At 40.1% G+C, this 22552-nt stretch overlaps 1 protein-coding gene across 1 annotated transcript in view; it reads left to right on the forward strand.

Annotated features, from left to right (window-relative positions):
- The window catches only part of adcy8 (adenylate cyclase 8 (brain)), a gene marked incomplete at both ends in the record, with an annotated part of 127005 nt that overhangs the window by 44462 nt on the left and 59991 nt on the right, over positions 1-22552 (forward strand). The window contains 2 exons of the mRNA XM_080439980.1: positions 7529-7669; positions 9376-9508. Coding sequence (XP_080296106.1) covers positions 7529-7669; positions 9376-9508 — 274 coding nt within the window. The remainder of the gene's footprint in view (positions 1-7528; positions 7670-9375; positions 9509-22552) is intronic.

A 22552-nucleotide genomic window follows, 5' to 3' on the forward strand; every position in this document is an offset into this window, starting at 1 on the left:
CCAAATATTTTCAGATGGGGGTCCGCGGCCAAATACATAATTTTGGGAGGTCCTTGACGTAAAAAAGTTTGAGCACCACTGATATTATAGCAACACAAGTTTTTTTTTCTCCAAAAAACTGTTAAGATTTATAAGACATTTGTAGAATACCCAGAAGCAATAAGATTTGAGTTACAAATGTTCGCTTTAAAAAAATATATATATATATTCAAAGATTTGCACTAATTGTCACGATTTTTCAAAAATAGCAGATCTACAAGCTCATAGCGCGGCACTTGGTGCCGTGCTATGAGCTTGCATATCTGCTATTTTTGAAAACCCCAAAGAAGAAAAAAAATGACACACAGACGCGTTGCCGGTCGTATTGGGTTAACACCGTCATGATATTATATAGGAGGCATTGTGTATGATGTGAAAATGCCACGTGGCGAACATGACTTCTCCTTCGGTGCAATGGGGCGGTGAAGGACCGTGTGTACACTCTGTGGACATGAATTAATTAAGCAATTGATCAACTTAATTAGCTGCCCGGTACAAAAAACAAAACAATGGCTGTTCAAATTGCCTGAGGCCTCCTCTGTGGTAATAGGAGTGTAAACTGCTCAGCAGGGTGCTCATAGCAAGGTCACGCAAGGTGACGGTGGAGCTCAGTGGGTGGCATGAGCACAATGCTGACGTGACAGGGAACACAGGGAGCGACGCACAGCTGAAGCGGGACTGTGTTCGTTATGAGCAATCAATTCACTTTCACAGATGTTCCTCAAATAAAACTTGAGCAAAACATTCAATACTGCAATGTAGAAATAAATACACTGTTACAAGTAAAAGTCCGGAATTCAACATTTAATTGAGTGAAAGTACAAACGTATTGGTATAAAAATGTACTCAAAGTACCAAAAGTAAAATGCTAAAATGTTTGAAAATAGCAGATCTACAAGCTCACAGCGCGTCGCGATGCAACGCTTTGTGAGCTTGTAGATTGTCTATTTTCAAATAGGCATAAAATAGGGCTAAAGTGGTTAATGTATGTTATATAATGTAATCATTTATATCTGCAAAGTAACTAGTAACTAAAGTTTTCAAATAATTGTAGTGGAGTAAAAGTACAATATTTGCGTCTGAGATGTAGTGGAGTAGAAGTAAAAGTATAGACAATTGGAAATACTCCAGTAAAGTCAAAGTACCTCAAAACTGTACTGAAGTACAGTACTTGGGTACATGTACTTAGTTACTTTACACCAGTTACGCTGTGTTCACACTGGCAGTGACAACGCTACAGTCTACCGTTCATTTTCAATGGAGGGCAGCGACATGAAGATACAAAGTGACGCCCAACGTTTATAGCTGCTACAAAATCTACAAAGCTTATATCCAAGTTGAGCTGGCTTCAACTGCAGCTACAAAGCTACGAAACCACCAAGTGTTGTTTAAGTTTATTTAATTTCCACTCACCTTCTCTCTTCACACAATTCCTACTTGTAACGGGGGGGAAACTAATTATTTCCGTCCGCTAGTTCCATGTTTTTTCTTTTTAACCCCAGGCTTTATTTTTCCTTAATTTTCTCGCTCTTTGGACACACGCTTCATGACGTCAACAAACGTGTTGATCAACACTTCAACAGTGACTCGGCGACCAGTGTTGCCATGTCCGCTTATTATAAGGGACTTTGGGCTTGTTATTTATGTTAAGTCGCTTGTAAATATTGGTGGTTGCGGGTTGCGTTTTTTGGGGCTTATTTCTAAAGTGTAGTTGTTTATTTGGGCTTGTTTCTAAAGTGTAGTTGCTTATTTGGGCTTGTTTCTAAAGTGTAGTTGTTTATTTGGGCTTGTTTCTAAAGTGTAGTTGTTTATTTGGGCTTGTTTCTAAAGTGTAGTTGTTTATTTGGGCTTGTTTCTAAAGTGTAGTTGCTTATTTGGGCTTGTTTCTTAAGTGTAGTTGCTTATTTGGGCTTGTTTCTAAAGTGTAGTTGCTTATTTGGGCTTGTTTCTAAAGTGTAGTTGCTTATTTGGGCTTGTTTCTAAAGTGTAGTTGCTTATTTGGGCTTGTTTCTAAAGTGTAGTTGTTTATTTGGGCTTGTTTCTAAAGTGTAGTTGTTTATTTGGGCTTGTTTCTAAAGTGTAGTTGTTTATTTGGGCTTGTTTCTAAAGTGTAGTTGTTTATTTGGGCTTGTTTCTAAAGTGTAGTTGCTTATTTGGGCTTGTTTCTTAAGTGTAGTTGCTTATTTGGGCTTGTTTCTAAAGTGTAGTTGCTCATTTGGGCTTGTTTCTTAAGTGTAGTTGCTTATTTGTGCTTGTTTCTAAAGTGTAGTTGTTTATTTGGGCTTGTTTCTTAAGTGTAGTTGCTTATTTGGGCTTGTTTCTAAAGTGTAGTTGCTTATTTGTGCTTGTTTCTAAAGTGTAGTTGCTCATTTGGGCTTGTTTCTAAAGTGTAGTTGTTTATTTGGGCTTGTTTCTTAAGTGTAGTTGCTTATTTGTGCTTGTTTCTAAAGTGTAGTTGTTTATTTGGGCTTGTTTCTTAAGTGTAGTTGCTCATTTGGGCTTGTTTCTAAAGTGTAGTTGCTTATTTGTGCTTGTTCTAAAGTGTAGTTGTTTATTTGGGCTTATTTCTAAAGTGTAGTTGTTTATTTGGGCTTGTTTCTAAAGTGTAGTTGCTTATTTGTGCTTGTTTCTAAAGTGTAGTTGCTCATTTGGGCTTGTTTCTTAAGTGTAGTTGCTTATTTGTGCTTGTTTCTAAAGTGTAGTTGTTTATTTGGGCTTGTTTCTTAAGTGTAGTTGCTTATTTGGGCTTGTTTCTAAAGTGTAGTTGCTTATTTGTGCTTGTTTCTAAAGTGTAGTTGTTTATTTGGGCTTGTTTCTTAAGTGTAGTTGCTTATTTGGGCTTGTTTCTAAAGTGTAGTTGCTTATTTGTGCTTGTTTCTAAAGTGTAGTTGCTCATTTGGGCTTGTTTCTAAAGTGTAGTTGTTTATTTGGGCTTGTTTCTTAAGTGTAGTTGCTTATTTGTGCTTGTTTCTAAAGTGTAGTTGTTTATTTGGGCTTGTTTCTTAAGTGTAGTTGCTCATTTGGGCTTGTTTCTAAAGTGTAGTTGCTTATTTGTGCTTGTTCTAAAGTGTAGTTGTTTATTTGGGCTTATTTCTAAAGTGTAGTTGTTTATTTGGGCTTGTTTCTAAAGTGTAGTTGCTTATTTGTGCTTGTTTCTAAAGTGTAGTTGCTCATTTGGGCTTGTTTCTTAAGTGTAGTTGCTTATTTGGGCTTGTTTCTAAAGTGTAGTTGTTTATTTGGGCTTGTTTCTTAAGTGTAGTTGCTTATTTGGGCTTGTTTCTAAAGTGTAGTTGCTTATTTGTGCTTGTTTCTAAAGTGTAGTTGTTTATTTGGGCTTGTTTCTTAAGTGTAGTTGCTTATTTGGGCTTGTTTCTAAAGTGTAGTTGCTCATTTGGGCTTGTTTCTAAAGTGTAGTTGCTTATTTGTGCTTGTTTCTAAAGTGTAGTTGCTCATTTGGGCTTGTTTCTAAAGTGTAGTTGCTTATTTGTGCTTGTTTCTAAAGTGTAGTTGCTTATTTGGGCTTGTTTCTAAAGTGTAGTTGCTTATTTGGGCTTGTTTCTAAAGTGTAGTTGTTTATTTGGGCTTGTTTCTAAAGTGTAGTTGTTTATTTGGGCTTGTTTCTAAAGTGTAGTTGTTTATTTGGGCTTGTTTCTTAAGTGTAGTTGCTTATTTGGGCTTGTTTCTAAAGTGTAGTTGCTTATTTGGGCTTGTTTCTAAAGTGTAGTTGCTTATTTGGGCTTGTTTCTAAAGTGTAGTTGTTTATTTGGGCTTGTTTCTAAAGTGTAGTTGTTTATTTGGGCTTGTTTCTAAAGTGTAGTTGTTTATTTGGGCTTGTTTCTAAAGTGTAGTTGTTTATTTGGGCTTGTTTCTAAAGTGTAGTTGCTTATTTGGGCTTGTTTCTTAAGTGTAGTTGCTTATTTGGGCTTGTTTCTAAAGTGTAGTTGCTCATTTGGGCTTGTTTCTAAAGTGTAGTTGCTTATTTGTGCTTGTTTCTAAAGTGTAGTTGTTTATTTGGGCTTGTTTCTTAAGTGTAGTTGCTTATTTGGGCTTGTTTCTAAAGTGTAGTTGCTTATTTGTGCTTGTTTCTAAAGTGTAGTTGTTTATTTGGGCTGGTTTCTTAAGTGTAGTTGCTTATTTGGGCTTGTTTCTAAAGTGTAGTTGCTCATTTGGGCTTGTTTCTAAAGTGTAGTTGCTTATTTGTGCTTGTTTCTAAAGTGTAGTTGTTTATTTGGGCTTGTTTCTTAAGTGTAGTTGCTTATTTGGGCTTGTTTCTAAAGTGTAGTTGCTCATTTGGGCTTGTTTCTAAAGTGTAGTTGCTTTGTGCTTGTTTCTAAAGTGTAGTTGTTTATTTGGGCTTGTTTCTTAAGTGTAGTTGCTTATTTGGGCTTGTTTCTAAAGTGTAGTTGCTCATTTGGGCTTGTTTCTAAAGTGAGTTGCTTATTTGGGCTTGTTTCTCAATTTGGACTTGCTTCCTGTTGTGTTGTTTAAGCCAGTTGTTCTCAAACATATTCATGTCAAGGACCCCAAATTAATGTGTAATTATCCACATATCCCCATCTGAAGTGTTTCACTTTTCCCCCTAAGATTTTTATGAAAATAGCAGATCTAAAAGCTCACAAAGTGTTGCATCGGAACGTGTTGTGAGCTTGTATATCGTCCATTTTCAATTAGCCGATGTACAGTATATATAGGTTTAAAGTGATCATGTGTTATACTGTACTTATTTTGGGCTTGTTTTCACAGACCTGGTTGCTTATTTCTCTCGCAGAATCTGGCAACACTGTTGGCAACAAGGCGCCGTGCTTTGTATCTTCTGTAGCTGCCAGTGTGAACGCAGCATTATTGTGCACAAATTGAAGCTGTACCCTCTCATGAAGCCCATGTCGGTCTTTGCTTATAGGAGCAAAATAGTAGAAATGTAAGAACAACTTTGTGAATGAGGCCCTATAACTTTAACACTTATTTAACCAAACCTATGTCACTTACACCCCCCTTTAACTACTTGAACTCCAGCATACATGCAACATGCAACACGTTGTGAGCTTGTAGAGTAGACGGTCCGAGTACAGAGCCACTTTGACATCTTTATTGACAATGAAAAACATGCAGTATATATACAATACACGCATGCACGCACACACACACACACACACACACACACATACACACACACACACACACACACACACACACACACACACACACACACACACACACACACACACACATACATACATGCATAGGCTCCACCATTATCAAAAGGATAAAACCGCAATAAAGCTAACGGCTTATTTCCACTGTGGTCCTTAAAAGATGTGTGAGCGTGCCTATAGACGAATCCACAGACACGCTGCCTGTAGCTGCCTGTAGGCGGCCATTGCTGCGGTGACGCGGTGCGGAGCGTTGACACCGCAGCTACATGTATGGCTGCCTACAGGCAGCGCGTCTGTGGATTCGTCTATACCACACCAGGGGAGAGGGAAGGCGAGAAATAAAAACACAACACAATCACATTTAAATAAACATGAATCAAACCTAACATTACAAATACCTCAGAGGTGCACCAGGAGCAAGCCAACTGAACTAAATGTAATTAAACCCAGCCTCGACTCCTGTTCCAGCTCTTCATGGAGAATTTAAATTAAACAAAATAATTCTACAGGTAAACTATTCCTGGGCAGAAATGAGTTTTGCTACAGTGTAAAGTAACTAAGTACATTTACTCAAGTACTGTACTTATGGACACTTTTTGGGTACTTTTACTTTTAGTGGAGTATTTCCAATTGTCTATGCTTTTACTTCTACTTTTACTTCTATACTTTTACTCCACTACAATTATTTGAAAGCTTTAGTTATTAGTTACTTTGCAGACATAAATTATTATATTATAAAACATACATGAACCACTTTAGCCCTGTTTTATATATAGGCTATTTGAAGATAGCAGATGATGCGACGCGTTGTGAGCTTGTAGATCTGTTGTTTTCAAATATTTTAGTACTTTTACTTTTGATACTTTAAAATTTGATTGGAATCAAAAGTATTTGATTCCAATACTTTTGTACCTTTAGTCAAGTATCATTTTGAACACCGGCCTTTTACTTGTAACAGAGTATTTCTACATTGCAGTATTGATACTTTTACTTAAGTAGAAAATGTGAGTACTTTTTCCACCACTGGCTCAATATTAATCTTGAACTTGGCAGGAACCCACATTAGTGGAGCTTCCTCTTGTGGCATAACCACGCACACTGCTGACCTTGATGAAGTGGTTTGACAGATAGCACTGCATTGTTGATTATTCTGTGAACCATGCTCAGTTTAATCTGCAATACTCTTTCCTCCACTCTATCTATCAAAATGAAATCCATGGTCCAGTTTACTACGTTGGTTTGAGTGGTTGAAGCAATACTTCATGCCTTCGTACTTTCATGAAAGATTGTTCCGATGAATTCCGTTTGTGACCGGTAGGAATGTCACGGTACGAACATTTCATGTCACGATTATTATTGTGATTAATGATATTATTGTGATAATAAATAAATATGCTTAAAATTCTGTAAAATGCCACTTGTACCACTTAACCCCAACATCCCTATTCTGGGGAGAAAGCTCATCAAAAATGGCAAATCTACAAGCTCACAATGCGGCGCATGTGAGTTATGTTTGGTGAAGGGATTTGGGTGTAGCGTGAAAAAAGGAGCGTACCAAGGCCGCTATTTACAGTAAGTATAGAGGGTTTAAGTGGTACAGGATATGCAGCTCGACAAAAGCGTACTGATCCCAGCATAATGAAGGAGCCCAATTTCACCATCATTTTGGAAACGCTGCGATACGGCTATGGCTAGAGTTTTTGTTTCACGATAATAGTAACGACTATCGTCCCATCCCTAGTGAAGGGTTTCTTTTGTCTTCCGGCGCGTCTTGCAGGCAGTGGTGTAAAGTAACTAAGCACATTTACTTAATCACTGTACTTAAGTACAATGTTGAGGTATTTGTACTTTACTTGAGTATTTACAATTTCCAATACTTTTACTTCTACTCCACTACATCTCAGAAGCAAATATTGTACTTTTACTCCACTACAATTATTTGAAAACTTTAGTAACTAGTTACTTTGTAGATTTAGATTATTATTGCAAAACATGCATTACCCACTTCAGCCCTACAGTATTTCGGCCATTTGAAAATAGTCCATCTACAAGCTCACAATGCGTCGCGATGCGACGCATTGTGAGCTTGTAGATCTGCTATTTTCAAAGCTTTTTATACATTTGAAAACTTGTGAAATGGGACATTCTGCATACTGAGTTCTTTCTACTTTTGGTACTTAAAGTACATTTTGATACTTATACTTTTGTACTTTTACTCAAAGTAAATGTTTAATTCCGGACTTTTACTTGTAACAGAGTACTTCTACATTGCAGTATTGATACTTTTACTTAAGTAAAACATTTGACTTGACTACTTTTTCCACCACTGCTTGCAGGAGAATCCACATCTCCAAGGCGGCTCTGGACTGCCTGAACGGCGATTACGAGGTGGAGGAAGGACACGGCAAGGACCGCAACGACTTCCTGAGACGGCACAACATCGAAACGTACCTCATCAAACAGCCGGACGACCAGAGGTGCGTAGAGTAGACACAACTTTTAAAACAGCGATTCTCAAAAGGTTGAGCATCACTGTTTTAAAGTTCAAGGACACCAGTTTGATATGCATTAGACCATGGACCCCCATTTGTAAACATTTGATCTCTGGGAACCCAATCTACACTGTAAAATCATCAGTGTTCATTTAACTCTGAGAGTGTACAAATGGAACCAAATGGACCCGAATAAAAGTGAAACGTATGTTGCATTGAAACTACTTATACAAGTACAATGTAATCAAATCCTTTCTTAAAGGACCACTTCACTCATTTTCAACTTATCTTCGTTGCTGTCCAGCAGAAACCTCAACTCAATTTTTCCGCTTTTGCATTTTTTCCCCATAAATCAGTGCTATTGAACACCCTTTACGTCTGTGTGTTGATTAAAACAAATATTGAACCAATGATAAGTATTAAAAAGTGCTTCTGACAAAACCAGCTAACTCCATTGGATCTTCAAACTTGCTGCTAAACTCCAGCAAAGGGGGGTGGAGTTAGCTTAGCTGGTTTTGCTGACTCCAGGTTCCACCCCCTTTTGACCTCCAACCTCATTGTGAGCTTGGAGGTCCATTCAGCTGTTCTTATCAATGAACAAAACCTCCTAACTCTAACTTCTTGTTTTGTTTTTGTTATTTCCTGAAAAATTAACATTTTGGAGTTAGCTGGTTTCTGCCGAATACTCATTATAAGATGTCACCATTTATGCCTATACTCACTCTGTGTCTCTTTGGTGGGCTACGAACCTTTCTGAAACTTGCCTACCAATGACATAATCAGTCGGCAGTTCTTCTATTTGAGCATGCTAACCTTTCCAGGAATAGAAAGGCTGTAGTTTATATTAGCTTGGAATCCCCATCGATGATGTCACTGGTATTCAGGTTTCTGAACTGTCCACAGCCCTCCTCTGAGACACAGAGTGAGTAGACAGAAACGGAGCCATCTTATAATGAGCGTTAGTGAGGACACAGTTATATGAAGATACGGTTGAAAACGGGCGACGTGCTCCTTCAAGTAAATCGTCTCTGTCGGGTGGAAACCTTATGTCCGAAACTGTTACTTTTCAGGATTCAAATTCAAAAACAGCAAAAGTAGCAGGTTGACAAGCTCAAAACGCGCCGCTTGTGGATCTGCTACTTTTGATACCTTAATGTGACGCTGTAGTATGTAGTAAGTAGGGCGTTAATTTATGAAAAAAAACGTAGTTATAATCAGTGGTGGAAAAAGTACTGAATTGTTTTACTTAAGTAAAAGTATCAATACTGCAATGTAGAAGTACTTTGTTACAAGTAAAAGTCCGGAATTAAACATTTACTTGAGTAAAAGTACAAAAGTATTGGTATCAAAATGCACTTAAAGTACCAAAAGTAAAAATACAAAAATGTTTGAAAATAGCAGATCTACAAGCTCACAACGCGTCGCGTCGCGATGCGTTGTGAGCTTGTAGATCTGCTATTTTCAAATAGACAATTTAAAATACTCTTTATAGACAATTATAGACAATTTAAAATACTCCAGTAAAGTAAAAGTACCAATTGTACTTAAGTACAGCACTTGAGTAAATGTACTTAGTTACTTTACACCACTGGTGAGAATATGGAGATAAGAGGTTTCTGCCCGACAGCAACGAAATGCGACTCAGTAAATGTAACTGAGTCATTTTACTCCCCACCTGCTGCGGAGGGCAGCCTGCTGTCGCTTCCAGAGGACATCATGAAAGAGTCGTGCAGCTCTGCGGACCGTCGGGCCAGCAGCGCCACGTTCAACGAAGCCTCCTGGAGCCCCGAGCTTCCCTTCGACAACATCGTGGGCAAACACAACGTGAGTACAAAGCCCCACAACCTGAGGAAAAGATCAAACTGGCACATCCGCTGGACGGCAGGTGCAGGACCAACAGTGGATTAAGGCGAAAATCAAAAATAGAAGTCCGCACTCTGTACCTTTGCAAAAGCTTCCATTCAAGGCTTTGTTATAGATTAACGTTTCGACACAGAGTCGAAGAAGTCTGAACGACTCTGTGTCGAAACGTTAATATATGCCTAAACCTAACCCTAATCTTAACCTCACAAAATCGATGCCTAACCCTAACCTTAACCTCACAAAAACTATGCCTAACCTTAACCCTAACCCTAACCTCAGTAACGCTATGCCTAACCCTAACCCTAATCTCACAGAAAATATGCCTAAACCTAACCTCAAAACCACGCCCAACACCTGGGAAAGAGAGAGTCCGGTATGGGGTGCTGGGTGGTGGTTCTAGGTGCATGGTGCTGGGTGTTTGCAGGTGGTGCTGGGTGGTTGTAGGTGGTGCTGGGTGTTTGCAGGTGGTGCTGGGTGATTGTAGGTGGTGCTAGGTATAAGTGCAATGCCGGGTTGCGTACTTTTCTTTTTTCCTTCAGTGGGTGTAACAGCAGGGCAGAGAAGAACTGCTGACGTCTCATTTATTCTGGGTAGCATAGCACGGTTGCCAAGAAGAAGTGATTAGCTTGTATTTGTGTTGTTTTTGGCAGTGAGACACCCTCTCACACGTCGGAGGATAAATTAAGTTTAGCTCCTGTCAACTCAACTAAAATACTGCATCCCTGTTCGGGAGTGGGAGCCAGGCCGCTGATTAGATGCCGTTTAATCCATTAAGACCGGGAACGCAGCTGTGTCATTTTAAGACTTCTTTGGCTATTCAAAAATAGCAGATATAAAAACTCATAGCTATGAGCTTTGTAGAGCTATGAGCTTGTTTTTTTTAAATATCGTGAAAATGTGTGCCAAAAAAAAGCAGATCTACAAGCTCATAGCGCAGCACTCGGTGCCGCGCTATGAGCTTGTATATCTGCTTTTTTTTTTTTTTTTAACAGCCAAATAAATCTAAAAATGACACAGATGCGTTTCCGGTCTTAATGGGTTATTGTACACAGGAGACATTCATTTTGCTCCAAAACAGTAACAGACCGTAAATACTTACTGAAACTAGATAAACACCACAGTTTAAAGATACCACAGTAAAAACTGTAAAGAAACAGGATTTATTTTGTATTTATTTTACATTTGTTTAACCAGGCAAAGCTAAATCAGGAGAGATGTCATGAGGCAAGGTCTCTTGAGGTCAGTGTAGGGCTGAAGGAAATCAACATTCAGGGGCAGCAGCTGGCTCAGGAGCAGTGGCCGCTTGGGAAACGGAATGTTCCCTGGTTGTGTGTGTGTGCGTGTGTGTGCGTGTGTGTGTGTGTGTGTGTGTGTGTGTGTGTGTGTGTGTGTGTGTGTGTGTGTGTGTGTGTGTGTGTGTGTGTGTGTGTGTGTGTGTGTGTGTGTGTGTGTGTGTGTGTGTGTGTGTGTGTGTGTGTGTGTGTGTGTGTGAGAGAAGGTAATGCACATTGTAAAGCACTTTGGATAAAGGCACTATACCAATGTACACATTTACCAAAAAAGAGAAAACACAATATAATAAATCACAAAACACAAAAAAGTACACAGTCAAACAGGAGGAGGTAACTGTAATTCTTAAAGATGTATCTTTTTTTTATGTTAAAAGCAATGCCCCCTACGCACCAGTGGTTCTCTAACCTTTTTGTGCCAAGGACCCCCAAATTGATATGTATTTGGCCGCGGACCCCCATCTGAAAATGTTTTGTGGAACCCCGAGGAGAGAATATTTGTGTTATTCTATATTATTCAAAAATTTTCACTTTTCAAGATTTGTCAAAAAAAAAACGAAATAGCTGATGTACAAGCTCGCAGTGCTGCACGAAGTGACGCGCTGTGAGCTTGTAGATCTGCTCCAAAACGATTACTTTTCAGGAAATGAAAGAAAAAGGACCTCTGTTTCAATGGATCCAATGTATTAATTATTTACAAGCTCTACTTTTCATTGGTAAAATATTTATAAAATCCACACATACTTTTGTGTGAAACTCTTGTATGACGAAGCAGGGCATTCATTTACAAAAATATAAAAAGGTCACATTTCTGCCCGACAGCAACACAATATACATACATACAGTAATTCTGTATTGTACAATAGGAGAGCATAAGGTGTGTTGCATAAAATGTATTAGGGACAATGTCAGCATACTGTAACCATACATTACTTCCCATATGTAGCACACAGTTACATGTTTCTCACAATTCCCTTCGGCCGCACAAAGTAAACGACAAACTATGGGGAAGCCAACAATGTTATAAAAAGTGTCCGACAGTAAAGCTTTTTTTTTTGTTTAAGGTTGTACTTGTAGGGACTCTTGGCAGAGACGTTGCTTTTGAAACGACCCATTAAACTTCACTGAGGAATGAAAAACGACAGCTCTTCTAGTTATGTGATGGACTCCTGGAAAAGAAGAGGGGTTTTCTAGGACTGTGGGACTTACTTACCCTGCCAGTGGTACGGCGGACAGCTTTGGCAGTGGTGGAAAAAGTACTCAAATTGTTCACTTAAGTAAAAGTATCAGTAGTAGGCCTACCAAAAGTAAAGTACTAGTTATGCACAATGTCCTGTCTAAAATGTGTAAAAGGCTTTTGAAAATAGCAGCTCTACAAGCTCACAACGCGTCGCCATGCAACGCGTTGTGAGCTTGTACATCGGCTATTTTCAAATGGCTAAAGTTTACATAGGGCTGAAGTGGTTAATGTATGTTTTGTAATAATAATCAAAAGTAACTAGTAACCAAAGGTTTCAAATAAGTGTAGTGGAGTAAATTACAATATCTGTCTCTGAGATGTAGTGGGGGGGGGAACAATGGAAATACTCCAGTAAAGTAAAGATTCCTCAAAACTTGAGCACATGTACTTGGTTACTTTCCACCACTGCGCTTTGGGGACAGGCCACCCAGAAAGCCTCTCTAGGCCAGTGGTTGTGGTTCTCAACCATTTTTTTTGGCTCAGGGCACCCCCATAAATAACTGTTTTATCCACGGCAACCCCTGAATTACAGCACCTTACATTTATGTCATATCACAGTATGTCATATCACGTGGAAAACTCGAGAGAATATGCGTTTCCATTTTAGGAATCAGGACGGATTGAAAATAACTTTATACTTGACGTTTAACCACTTGCACCAGCATCCGTATTCTTTGAGGGAACATTCACCAAAAATAGCAGATCTGCAAGCTCACAACGTGTCACAACGTGAGACATGTAAACTTGTAAATCTGCTATTTTTGGATGGATTGTGGTTAAACTGAAGCGATATCGATGAATTCCAAATATCATCAAAGTATTCTGCAGCGCCCCCGGACTTGTGTCACGGCACCCCAGGGCGCCACGGCACCCACTTTGAGAAACCCCTGCTCTAGGCATCCCAGTCCTGGACATCGGCGGTCAGGGGCGGGGTGGGACCAAAATTCAGCCCTGGGATCGGTTTTGTCAACGGGGGGGGGGGGGGGGCTGCGTTTCACTGTTTTAACCCAGCAACCCTATGTAAATTACCCCACTGCTGAAAAGCATCCCAGCCCAAACTGTAACGGAACTAGTAATTGGGCCGCGCGACCCGGAAATGACCGTAATAATCCTAAAATGGGAGCATTTTTTTTTTTTTTTGGGTGGCCCACCGGCTGTTTGCCCTGTCTTGGCGGCCTGGAATGGCGCGGCCGTTCTGTAATTGTCCCAAATTTCCCAGTGGCCAGCACGTCCCTGGCGGCGGTACAAAGTACTCGACTCCAGTACTTGAGTCAAAGTATAGACACCCCTGGTCAAATATTACTCAACTACAAGCAAAAGTTGCCCAGTCAAGTTTGTACTTTGCACTGGAGTACTTGCTTAAAAGAAATACATAAAGTATTCAATGTGCATCGTTGTAATGTATGTGCCGCTTTGTGAGCTTTTAGATCTTCTATTTTTGAATAGACAAAGTATGAAATGGAGCTTAATTGTCTGATGCATGTTTTGTAATAATAATCTAAATCTACAAAGTAACTAGTAACTAAAGCTTTCAAATAATTGTAGTAAAAAGTGCAATATTTGCCTCAGAGTTTTTTGGAGTATAAAGTATAAAACAATATGTAATACTCAAGTAAAGCTGGTATGTGTACTGCTCTACAATTACAACACCGGTGGTTCTCAAACGTTTTTAATTTCAAGGACCGCCATAACTCTGAGAGTGTACAAAATGTATTTGTACAGTCCCTTAAATATAGGAATCGATAAGGGGAACCGTTAAGGAATTAGGACCGTTAAGTGGGAATCATTAAGGAATCGGACTCGTTAACATCCTAAAGGATCCCAACCCTAAGCACCAGGTGTTTGTTCGTCTTCTTTTCCCTTTTCGCTTGAGCAGTGCTTTGAAATTCCAACATAAATTGTAATATTAAATAGCAAAAAGTCATCACAAAAAAGTAATTACTTTTTTTCCCTCTTTTTTTCCCCCCACGATTGGATATCACCCAGGCGTACAGAACAGAGTAATGAGAGCCAATGAAAAGTGAGCTCGCTATAGTGGCAGCCAAGCACAGCATTAAAACTCTGCTCATAATTCCCACATCGGAGCTATAAGCATTACTTCATGAAGAGGAAATGAACAATAATGGCTGCAGTTTGCGATCTTTAATATTTTAGAGATTAGTTTTGTGTTAAAGCAGTTTGAAAACTGTGCAAATGTGCAAATGTGAGGGGAGGAAGGTGGATATGAACTCTGTGAACCGTTTCGCTTTCCTGCTCCATTTGAACGGACTTCACGACTTCTTAAAGTTTATTTATGGAAATTATTAGATTTTTCCCTTGTATTCATGAAATACTTCAGAAAAACGTTGGAATTGTTTCTAATTTATGAAAAGTTGTGATTTATTTTCCTTTAAAAAAAGAAAAAGGGGGATATTTACTCGCGACCCATACAAATGTGTCCGCGACCCACAGATGGGTCCCCGAACCACTGTTTGGCAAACAGTGTATTAGAAGCCTCCCAGTAGTGGCGGTGTGCAGGAATGAATTGAGCTATGAATGCACTCCTGATGGCTTTCATGTGTCTATAGCTGGAGACGAGCTGCGTGCGTGAAACCTGTCGATTCAACCCGAGATGATTACGTGAGATTTGGATGAATGGACAACGGAATGAATGGTGTTACTTTATGACTCATGCATGGAAACACACACACACACACACACACACACACACACACACACACACACACACACACACACACACACACACACACACACACACACACACACACACACACGCACACACGCACGCACAGTACACACAGACATCATAATCACGTTAATGGATTCGGGGGTCATAGGTGGGAGATTCTCTGCAGGGTAATTTGTGCTTGTGTTTGTGTTGCCATCTGTCCACACACACACACACACACACACACACACACACACACACACACACACACACACACACACACACACACACACACACACACACACACACACACACACCGTCGCTCTCCCGTAATGACGGCGAACTAATGTCAAGAGCTTAGAGGGAATGACACGTTCACCAACACACCGATTCTCAACCTTTGGAATTTCAAGCACCCTCAGTGTGATAGTGTTGTTGCTGTCGGGCAGAAACCTCTTATCTCCATTTTTATTTATTTTCTGTAAATTAACGCCCTACTGGATCATACTACAGCGTCACCCAAAAGCATCAAACGTAGCAGATCTGCAGGCTCGAAACGCGGCTCGAAACGCGGCGCGAAGCGACGCGTTTTGAGCTTTGTAGATCTGCTGCTTTTGATATTTTTTTATTTGAATCCTGAAAAGTAACAGTTTTGGACAGGTTTCCACCCCGGCAGAGACGATTATGCATTCGAGCAGTGCTCCTCACACATTTTCATGTCAAGGACCCCAAATTGATATGTATTTGGCCCCCATATAAGATATCCGATCTGCAAGCTCACAACGCGCCGCATTGTGACGCGTTGTAAGCTTATAGATTGCCTATTTTGAAATATTCAATGTATATAGGGGTTTAAGTGGTTAAACTGGTCCCCTGGAACCCCTTCAATGACCCCTGGGGGTCCTCGGACCCCACTTTGAGAACCAGTACATGAGGCCATGGACCCCCATTTGATCCCATTGTTATATCTCTTGGACCCCAATCCCCCACACTGTAAAATCCTCAGTGATAGTTTAACTCTCAGAGTGTACAAATCAAGGCCCGCAGGACCGCGGAGGATTATTGAAGCTGCCGTGGTCCTGGTGGTCATACCTGGTATTGCAAGACTTCTGCATTTAAAACGCTTTCTGTGCATGCTTCTATCAGCCTGAAACGCTGGTGTGCCTGCTCTTTTGACACCAATGTTGGTGTTGTAAAACTTGTCGATCTGCAATTTATATCTATTTTTGTATTTGAATCCTGAAAAGTAACAGTTTTGGGCATATGAGGTTTCCACCCGACAGAGACAATATACTCTATGGTACAAATGGAACCAACCAGAGTTAATGCCACTCTTTATTAAACAGAGTTGGGTTATAGGGTACAGCATGTGGTTGCTAAGGTACAATAGGTGGTTGCTAGGGTACAACAGGCAGTGGCTAGGGTAAAACAGTGATTGCTGGTGGTTGCTAGGCGTAATATGCGGTTGCTAAGTTAAATGAGGTGGTTGCCAAGGTCTAACAAGTGGTTGCTAGGGTAAAATCAGTGGTTGCTAAGGTAAAAGTGATGGTTGCTAGGGTCTAATAGGGCATTGCTAGGGTCTAACAAGCGGATGAAAAGTATATTGCAAATTGGTCGTTGCTAGGGTAAACATTGGTGGTTGCTAATGTAAAGTGGTACATGCTATTCACTCTCTTAAAGGCACAGTACACTCAAAGGATATTTTGAGCACCTTTTGTAGCTTGAGTGACTTAATTTGACAGTTGGAGTGGCAGGTGTTGTTTATTAGTAGGATTTGATTGTTACAGTGTAGAGGAACATCGGTCTGTTGAACTGGTCCAAACGCAAAAAAACATAGGTCGGCATGGTTACTCAAAGTTTGTTTATATTACGTTACTCGATATGTCAGAATGAGTTGCTATGGCTATGAGTTGCTATATTGCTATGAAATCCCAAAACAAACTGATCAGGCTACTTGCTTGGCCTTACATCTACAACTCATTTAACCCCTGCTCACTATACCAGGGTATAGAGGACAGAGTACAGCAACTTGCAATGGGCCTGGTCTACAAGATACACTACACAACATATTGTATATTTGTCTGTCATTAAATGTTTCCATGAATTGAGTACAAAGGACCCCAATGGAAACAAGCCATGGTGCTTTCTTGGGTTTAAAATCCTCTTAGCAGACCTTGAACTGTACCTTTCTGTGCTTGTCTTTGCAAATAAAGTATTCAATCAATCAATCAAATGGCTACCACAGTTGTCCGAAGACTTAGAGACTACATAGGTCTGACATCACAGACTCCATATGTGGACATGGCTGACATAACTACGACCTCAGGACAATAGCAAACATTGTGACAACAACAAATCTGACGTTATTAAAGCATTAATTAACTGTTTTACAGTCATATCGACCGACGCCTCATAAGTATCGACAGCGCAGACCACCGTCCTTTTAATTAACTTTGCAACGTTCAAAACTAAAAAAAGACAAAAGTCAAGCTGTAAAATGGCGCAACAAGTCGCTATTCACACCGGCTCGGTCTCTGCTCACGCCGACTCGGTCGCTGCTCACGCCGACAATGTCGATGCTCACGCCGACTCGGTCGCTGCTCACGCCGACAATGTCGATGCTCACACCGACTCGGTCACTGATCACGCCGTCGCGGTCACTGCTCACGCCGCCGCGGTCACTGCTGCGGTCACTGCTCAGGCCGTCTCGGTCACTGCTCACGCCGACGTGGTCACTGCTCACGCCGACTCGGTCGATGCTCACGCCGACTTGGTCGCTGCTCACGCCGACTCGGTCGCTGCTCACGCCGACTCGGTCGCTGCTCACGCCGACTCGGTCGCTGCTCACGCCGACTCGGTCGCTGCTCACGCCGACTCGGTCGCTGCTCACGCCGACTCGGTCGCTGCTCACGCCGACTCGGTCGCTGCTCACGCCGACACGGTCACTGCTCACGCCGTCTCGGTCACTGCTTAGTGCTCACAGCGTCTCGGTCGCTGCTCACGCCTAGCCTAGCTAAGTCTGACATCACAGACATATGTGGACATGGCTGACACGAAACTCCATATTTGGGCGTATGGATGACTCATCCTTACCTCATCATGATGACAACAGCAAACACCAAGAAGAAGAAAGAAGAAGAAGCTCATTCCCAATTAAGACTGGAAGATATCAACATATGACGTATTCATATCGACATCGCAGACCCCTGAGCTTAGATTCTCTCCAAGAAATTTGCTTTGAGACGGCCATCCCTGGATCACAAGAGCAGATATCTCTGATCACGCAGTAGGGGTAATCAATAATCTAAAATCTCCCCCCCCCCCCTTTAAAACAGTTGAATTTGACTTTGCAACACTCACTAACTTAAACGAGACTGTCTAGTCGGCTGTAAAATGGCACAGCAAGGAGTTCAACTGAACCAGGAAAAGAAGGTCTGCTGTTCCTGTCTGGATCCACTGAAGGATCCAGTGAGTGCCCACTGTGGACGGCACCACTACTGCAGCGGGTGTATCAAGGGATATTGCAATCAGAGTGATCAGAAAATAGATCAGAGATTCAGCTGTCCACAGTGCAGACACACGTTCATCCCAAGGCCCGTTCCGAGGAGAAACACCACGTTGGCTTTGCATGAGGTCGCGGAAATACTGAAAGATCACTGCTATGCTGGACCTGGACACGTGGCCTGTGATTTTTGCACTGGGAGAAAACGGAAAGCCGTGAAGACGTGTCTTCTGTGTCTGGTCTCTTACTGTGACACCCACCTCCAGCCTCACTATCGATCTCCTGCTTTGAAGGAACACGCTTTGGTCAAAGCCTAGACCAAGCGTCAGGGTTGAATGGTGGTAAACGGTAAATGGACTGCATTTATATAGTGCCTTTCTAGTCTTTACGACCCCTCAAAGCACTTTACAATGCACTTCACATTCACCCGTTCTTGCACCGATGGTGGAGGAAACCATTCAAGACACAAACCTGCTGGTCCAGGCACTGTAGCCTGACAGTGCATCGTCGGTTGGAGTCCCGTTCCCGACGATCTTGCATGTCTCTGTTTCCTGTCCATCTCCACTGTACACTGTCAATTAAAAGAAAAGGCACAAACCTGCTCATCAGTAGTAGCAGTAGCTCAAGGGCACTTCCACACGCAGCCAAGGAGGGCCGGAGCTGGGGATCGAACTCCAGGCACTCTGCCAAGCTGTCTCCAGGTCCCCTTATAAGGTGGCTGTCCCAGATTTGTTGAAGTCCCTGCCCTCATAGAATTCAAGAGCAGATGAGACTATCGTTGCTGGTGGGCAGAAACCTCTTATCTCCATTATTCTAACATTTTTTATTTCTTTTTTCGCAAATCAATGCCCTACTTGATCAAACTACAGGGTCACACAAAAGCATCAAAAGTAGCAGATCCACAAGCTCGAAACTCGGCGCGAAGCAACGCGTTTTGAGCTTATTTTTGCCATTTTTGAATTTGAATCCTGAAAAGTCACAGTTTTGGACATATGAGGTTTCCACCTGGCAGAGACGATAATAGACAGAGCTCTTGTTGACCAGGTAGGTATACACATAGAGCCAATGACCAAAGCTATATTGAGGTCAGTGTCCTAGATCAGTGTGTCTCAAACGATGGTATACTTACTACCCCCAGGGGTACACAGAGGTACAACAGGTGATACACAGAGAGAAAGTGGGAAATGGACGAATTTATTTCACTGTCATGTTTAATAATAACATATTGACCACCTATGTGTGGAACCTGCTGATCTGTTGAAGCAGTGAAGTGTTAAAGAAAATACAAAAAATATATTTGCATGCTATTTGAAAATATTGACATCGAAACGTATGTATGTATTATCCCAAATTAGAATTGGCTAATGGTACGAGCCGGCCAGCCGGCCGCCGGACGACCGGAACCCAGACACAACCCTGTCACTATGACTCAGACATAACCATGCCCATATATGGACATATAGTGATGAGATCAGGGATCTCCGTAAATGGGCATTAAAGGGACAAGGACTTATAGGACTTATAGAGAAATATAGAGAACTCCATATATGGGCATATACTGGTGACATCGGGGATCTCCATGTATGGGCATATATCGGGCGGATCGGTGGTGCGACTTAGGTCTACAAGCTCAAAAAAGCTTGCAGATCTGCTACTTTTGATACTTTTGTGTGCCGCTGTAGTATGTATGAGCAAGTAGGGCATTACTTTACGAAATAAACACAAGAAGTTTGAATATGGAGATGGAGACGTTTTTGCCTGATATCAACAAAATGATAGCTCTGGATTTCTCTTGCAGTTTTCCAAGCAAAATGTTGTAGTCTGGTAAAGGGGGTACTTGGAGAGGGGGTACTGAAGACAGAACAGTTTGACAACCACTGCCATAGATCAGTGGTCCTCAACCTGTGGGCCACCTCATTGCCCACTGGTGGGTCATGAGGATATCGCAAGTGGGCCCCCAACTGATTGATAAAACACTGACATTGTATTGATGATATAAAAAAGAGTTGTCCCAGTGATACCGATTAAAAACAATTTAAAGTATAATATGTCAGTTCGGTTGCACTTTACAATAATGACCCGTTATAAAGCATTTATAAACGTTTATAAGCAGTTTGTAGACTATTAACAAATCATTAACAACCTGTTTGTTGTCCTTCGTAAATGATTACTAAAACCTTTATAACTATGGTTACAAATAATTTATAAGGTATTAGTAAGTAGTAAACTATTCATTAATAAGCCATTTATATACATCTGTACATGATTATTAAATCATTTGTAATGACCCGTTATAAAGCATTTATAAACGTTCATAAGCAGTTAAAATCAAAATCATTAACAACCTGTTTGTTGACATTTGTAAATGATTACTAAAACCTTTATAACTACAGTAACAAATCATTTATAAGGTAAGTAGTAACTATTCATGAATAAGCCATGTATAATACATCTGTAAATTATGATTAAATCATTTGTAACTGATGTTATAATATATACAAGCTATTTGTAGATAAAGAACTAACCATAGACAAACTATTTATATACATTGGTTAATGATTATTAAACAATTTATAATAACATTGTAGAATATTTAAGAATCATTTAATCATTATTCAAAACACATTAAAACATTATTTAGACTCGAGTTTGTTCATCATTAAATAATGTCATTTAAATTGTAGGAAATCATTTGTAAATGATTTATAAAGTGGTATACTGTAAATTGAGTTTTTTCGTGGTTATAGGACATCTCTTTAAACATGTATTAAGACTTCATAAATCATGTGTTAAATCTTTGTTCTAGCCCAAGGCATGAACAACAAACCATTTCTAAGCAATTATTACATATTTTTTAAATGTACCAATTAAACATTTAAAAATTATCTGCAGATCATTATTTCCACATGATCAATTTTACTTGTCGGTAATTTGGGAAATGTGTTTGTTCATGTTTGACATATGCTTTTTATATTTTGGTTTTAAACCCAATGCTGATAGGGAACCTGAGAATGTCAATGAGGTTATCTGTAAACTGTGTCTGGGTAAGGTGCAAGCATCTGGAGGCAACACCTCTAATCTACAGACTCACCTGCTATCGAAACACAAGAGTGAGGCTGCAAAATTGTGTCTTGCTGGAAAATCTAGGCCAAATGATTCACACACACACACACACACACACACACACACACACACACACACACACACACACACACACACACACACACACACACACACACACACACACACACACACACACACACACACAGGTGGATAAGAGAAGAAAACTGGCAACAGTAAATAAGTCTGTTGGCGTTTTGCCTAAAGGAAATTGGAACCCACCTCCGTCTTGTTCCATCTGTGAAAATGAAGTTTAATATCTAGTTTGGGTATCTAGTCAACCTATAATACTCTCATTGTAGGTTGATAAAGTCATGCTGTACTTTCCTCAAATTTCCGCATTGTCATTTATTGTGCATAAATTGTAGATACTCTTTGTTGATCCCTGTGTGTCATCACAGCCCGCAGTAAGTGTGAAAAACACGACAGGAACAGCTAAATAACTGAATAACAATAGAAGTACAAAAATGCAGTGGTGTAAAGTGACTAAGAACATTTACTTAAGTAGGCCTACTGTACTTAAGTACACTTTTTAGGTATTTCCAGTGTTCAGTTATTTTACTTCTACTCCACTACATCTCAGAGGCAAATATTGTACTTTTACTCCACTACAATTATTTGAAAACTTTAGTTACTTGTTACTTAGATTTTGATTATTATTACAAAACATACATTAACAACTTCAGCTCTTTATACATTTCAAAATACTTTTTCCACCACTGCAAAAATGGAATAAAGACAAAAATAAGAATAAAACAGGTATATATATATATATATATATATATATATATATATATATATATATATATATATATATATATATATATATATATATATATATATATATAAATAATACCAGGGAACATGGTATAGATTTATACTTATTTATTTATGAACGAGTACTGTACATGCTGTTGTACCTCCATCAAATGAAATGAAATGTAATAAAATAAACTGGTGTTAAATAGCTGGTGGAAAAGAGAAGTAAACAGGCACTGATAAATACATCACAGTTTGAGGTGAAGACATCGTGAACTTATGAGGAAGAGAATCAAACTGATGGTGGAGGTTGAATGAACTCAAGTCAAATAGCCAGTTTGTCAAGAGAGAGAACTCTGTGTAGATCATGCTGTACAGAATGTCCATGTTGCAAGTGTGAAGCGTGTGAGGTTGCGTGACAAGGAAA

The sequence above is a fragment of the Gymnoscopelus braueri genome (genome assembly GCF_963280865.1).
Source record: "Gymnoscopelus braueri genome assembly, chromosome: 10".
Classification (NCBI taxonomy): Eukaryota; Metazoa; Chordata; class Actinopteri; order Myctophiformes; family Myctophidae; genus Gymnoscopelus; species Gymnoscopelus braueri.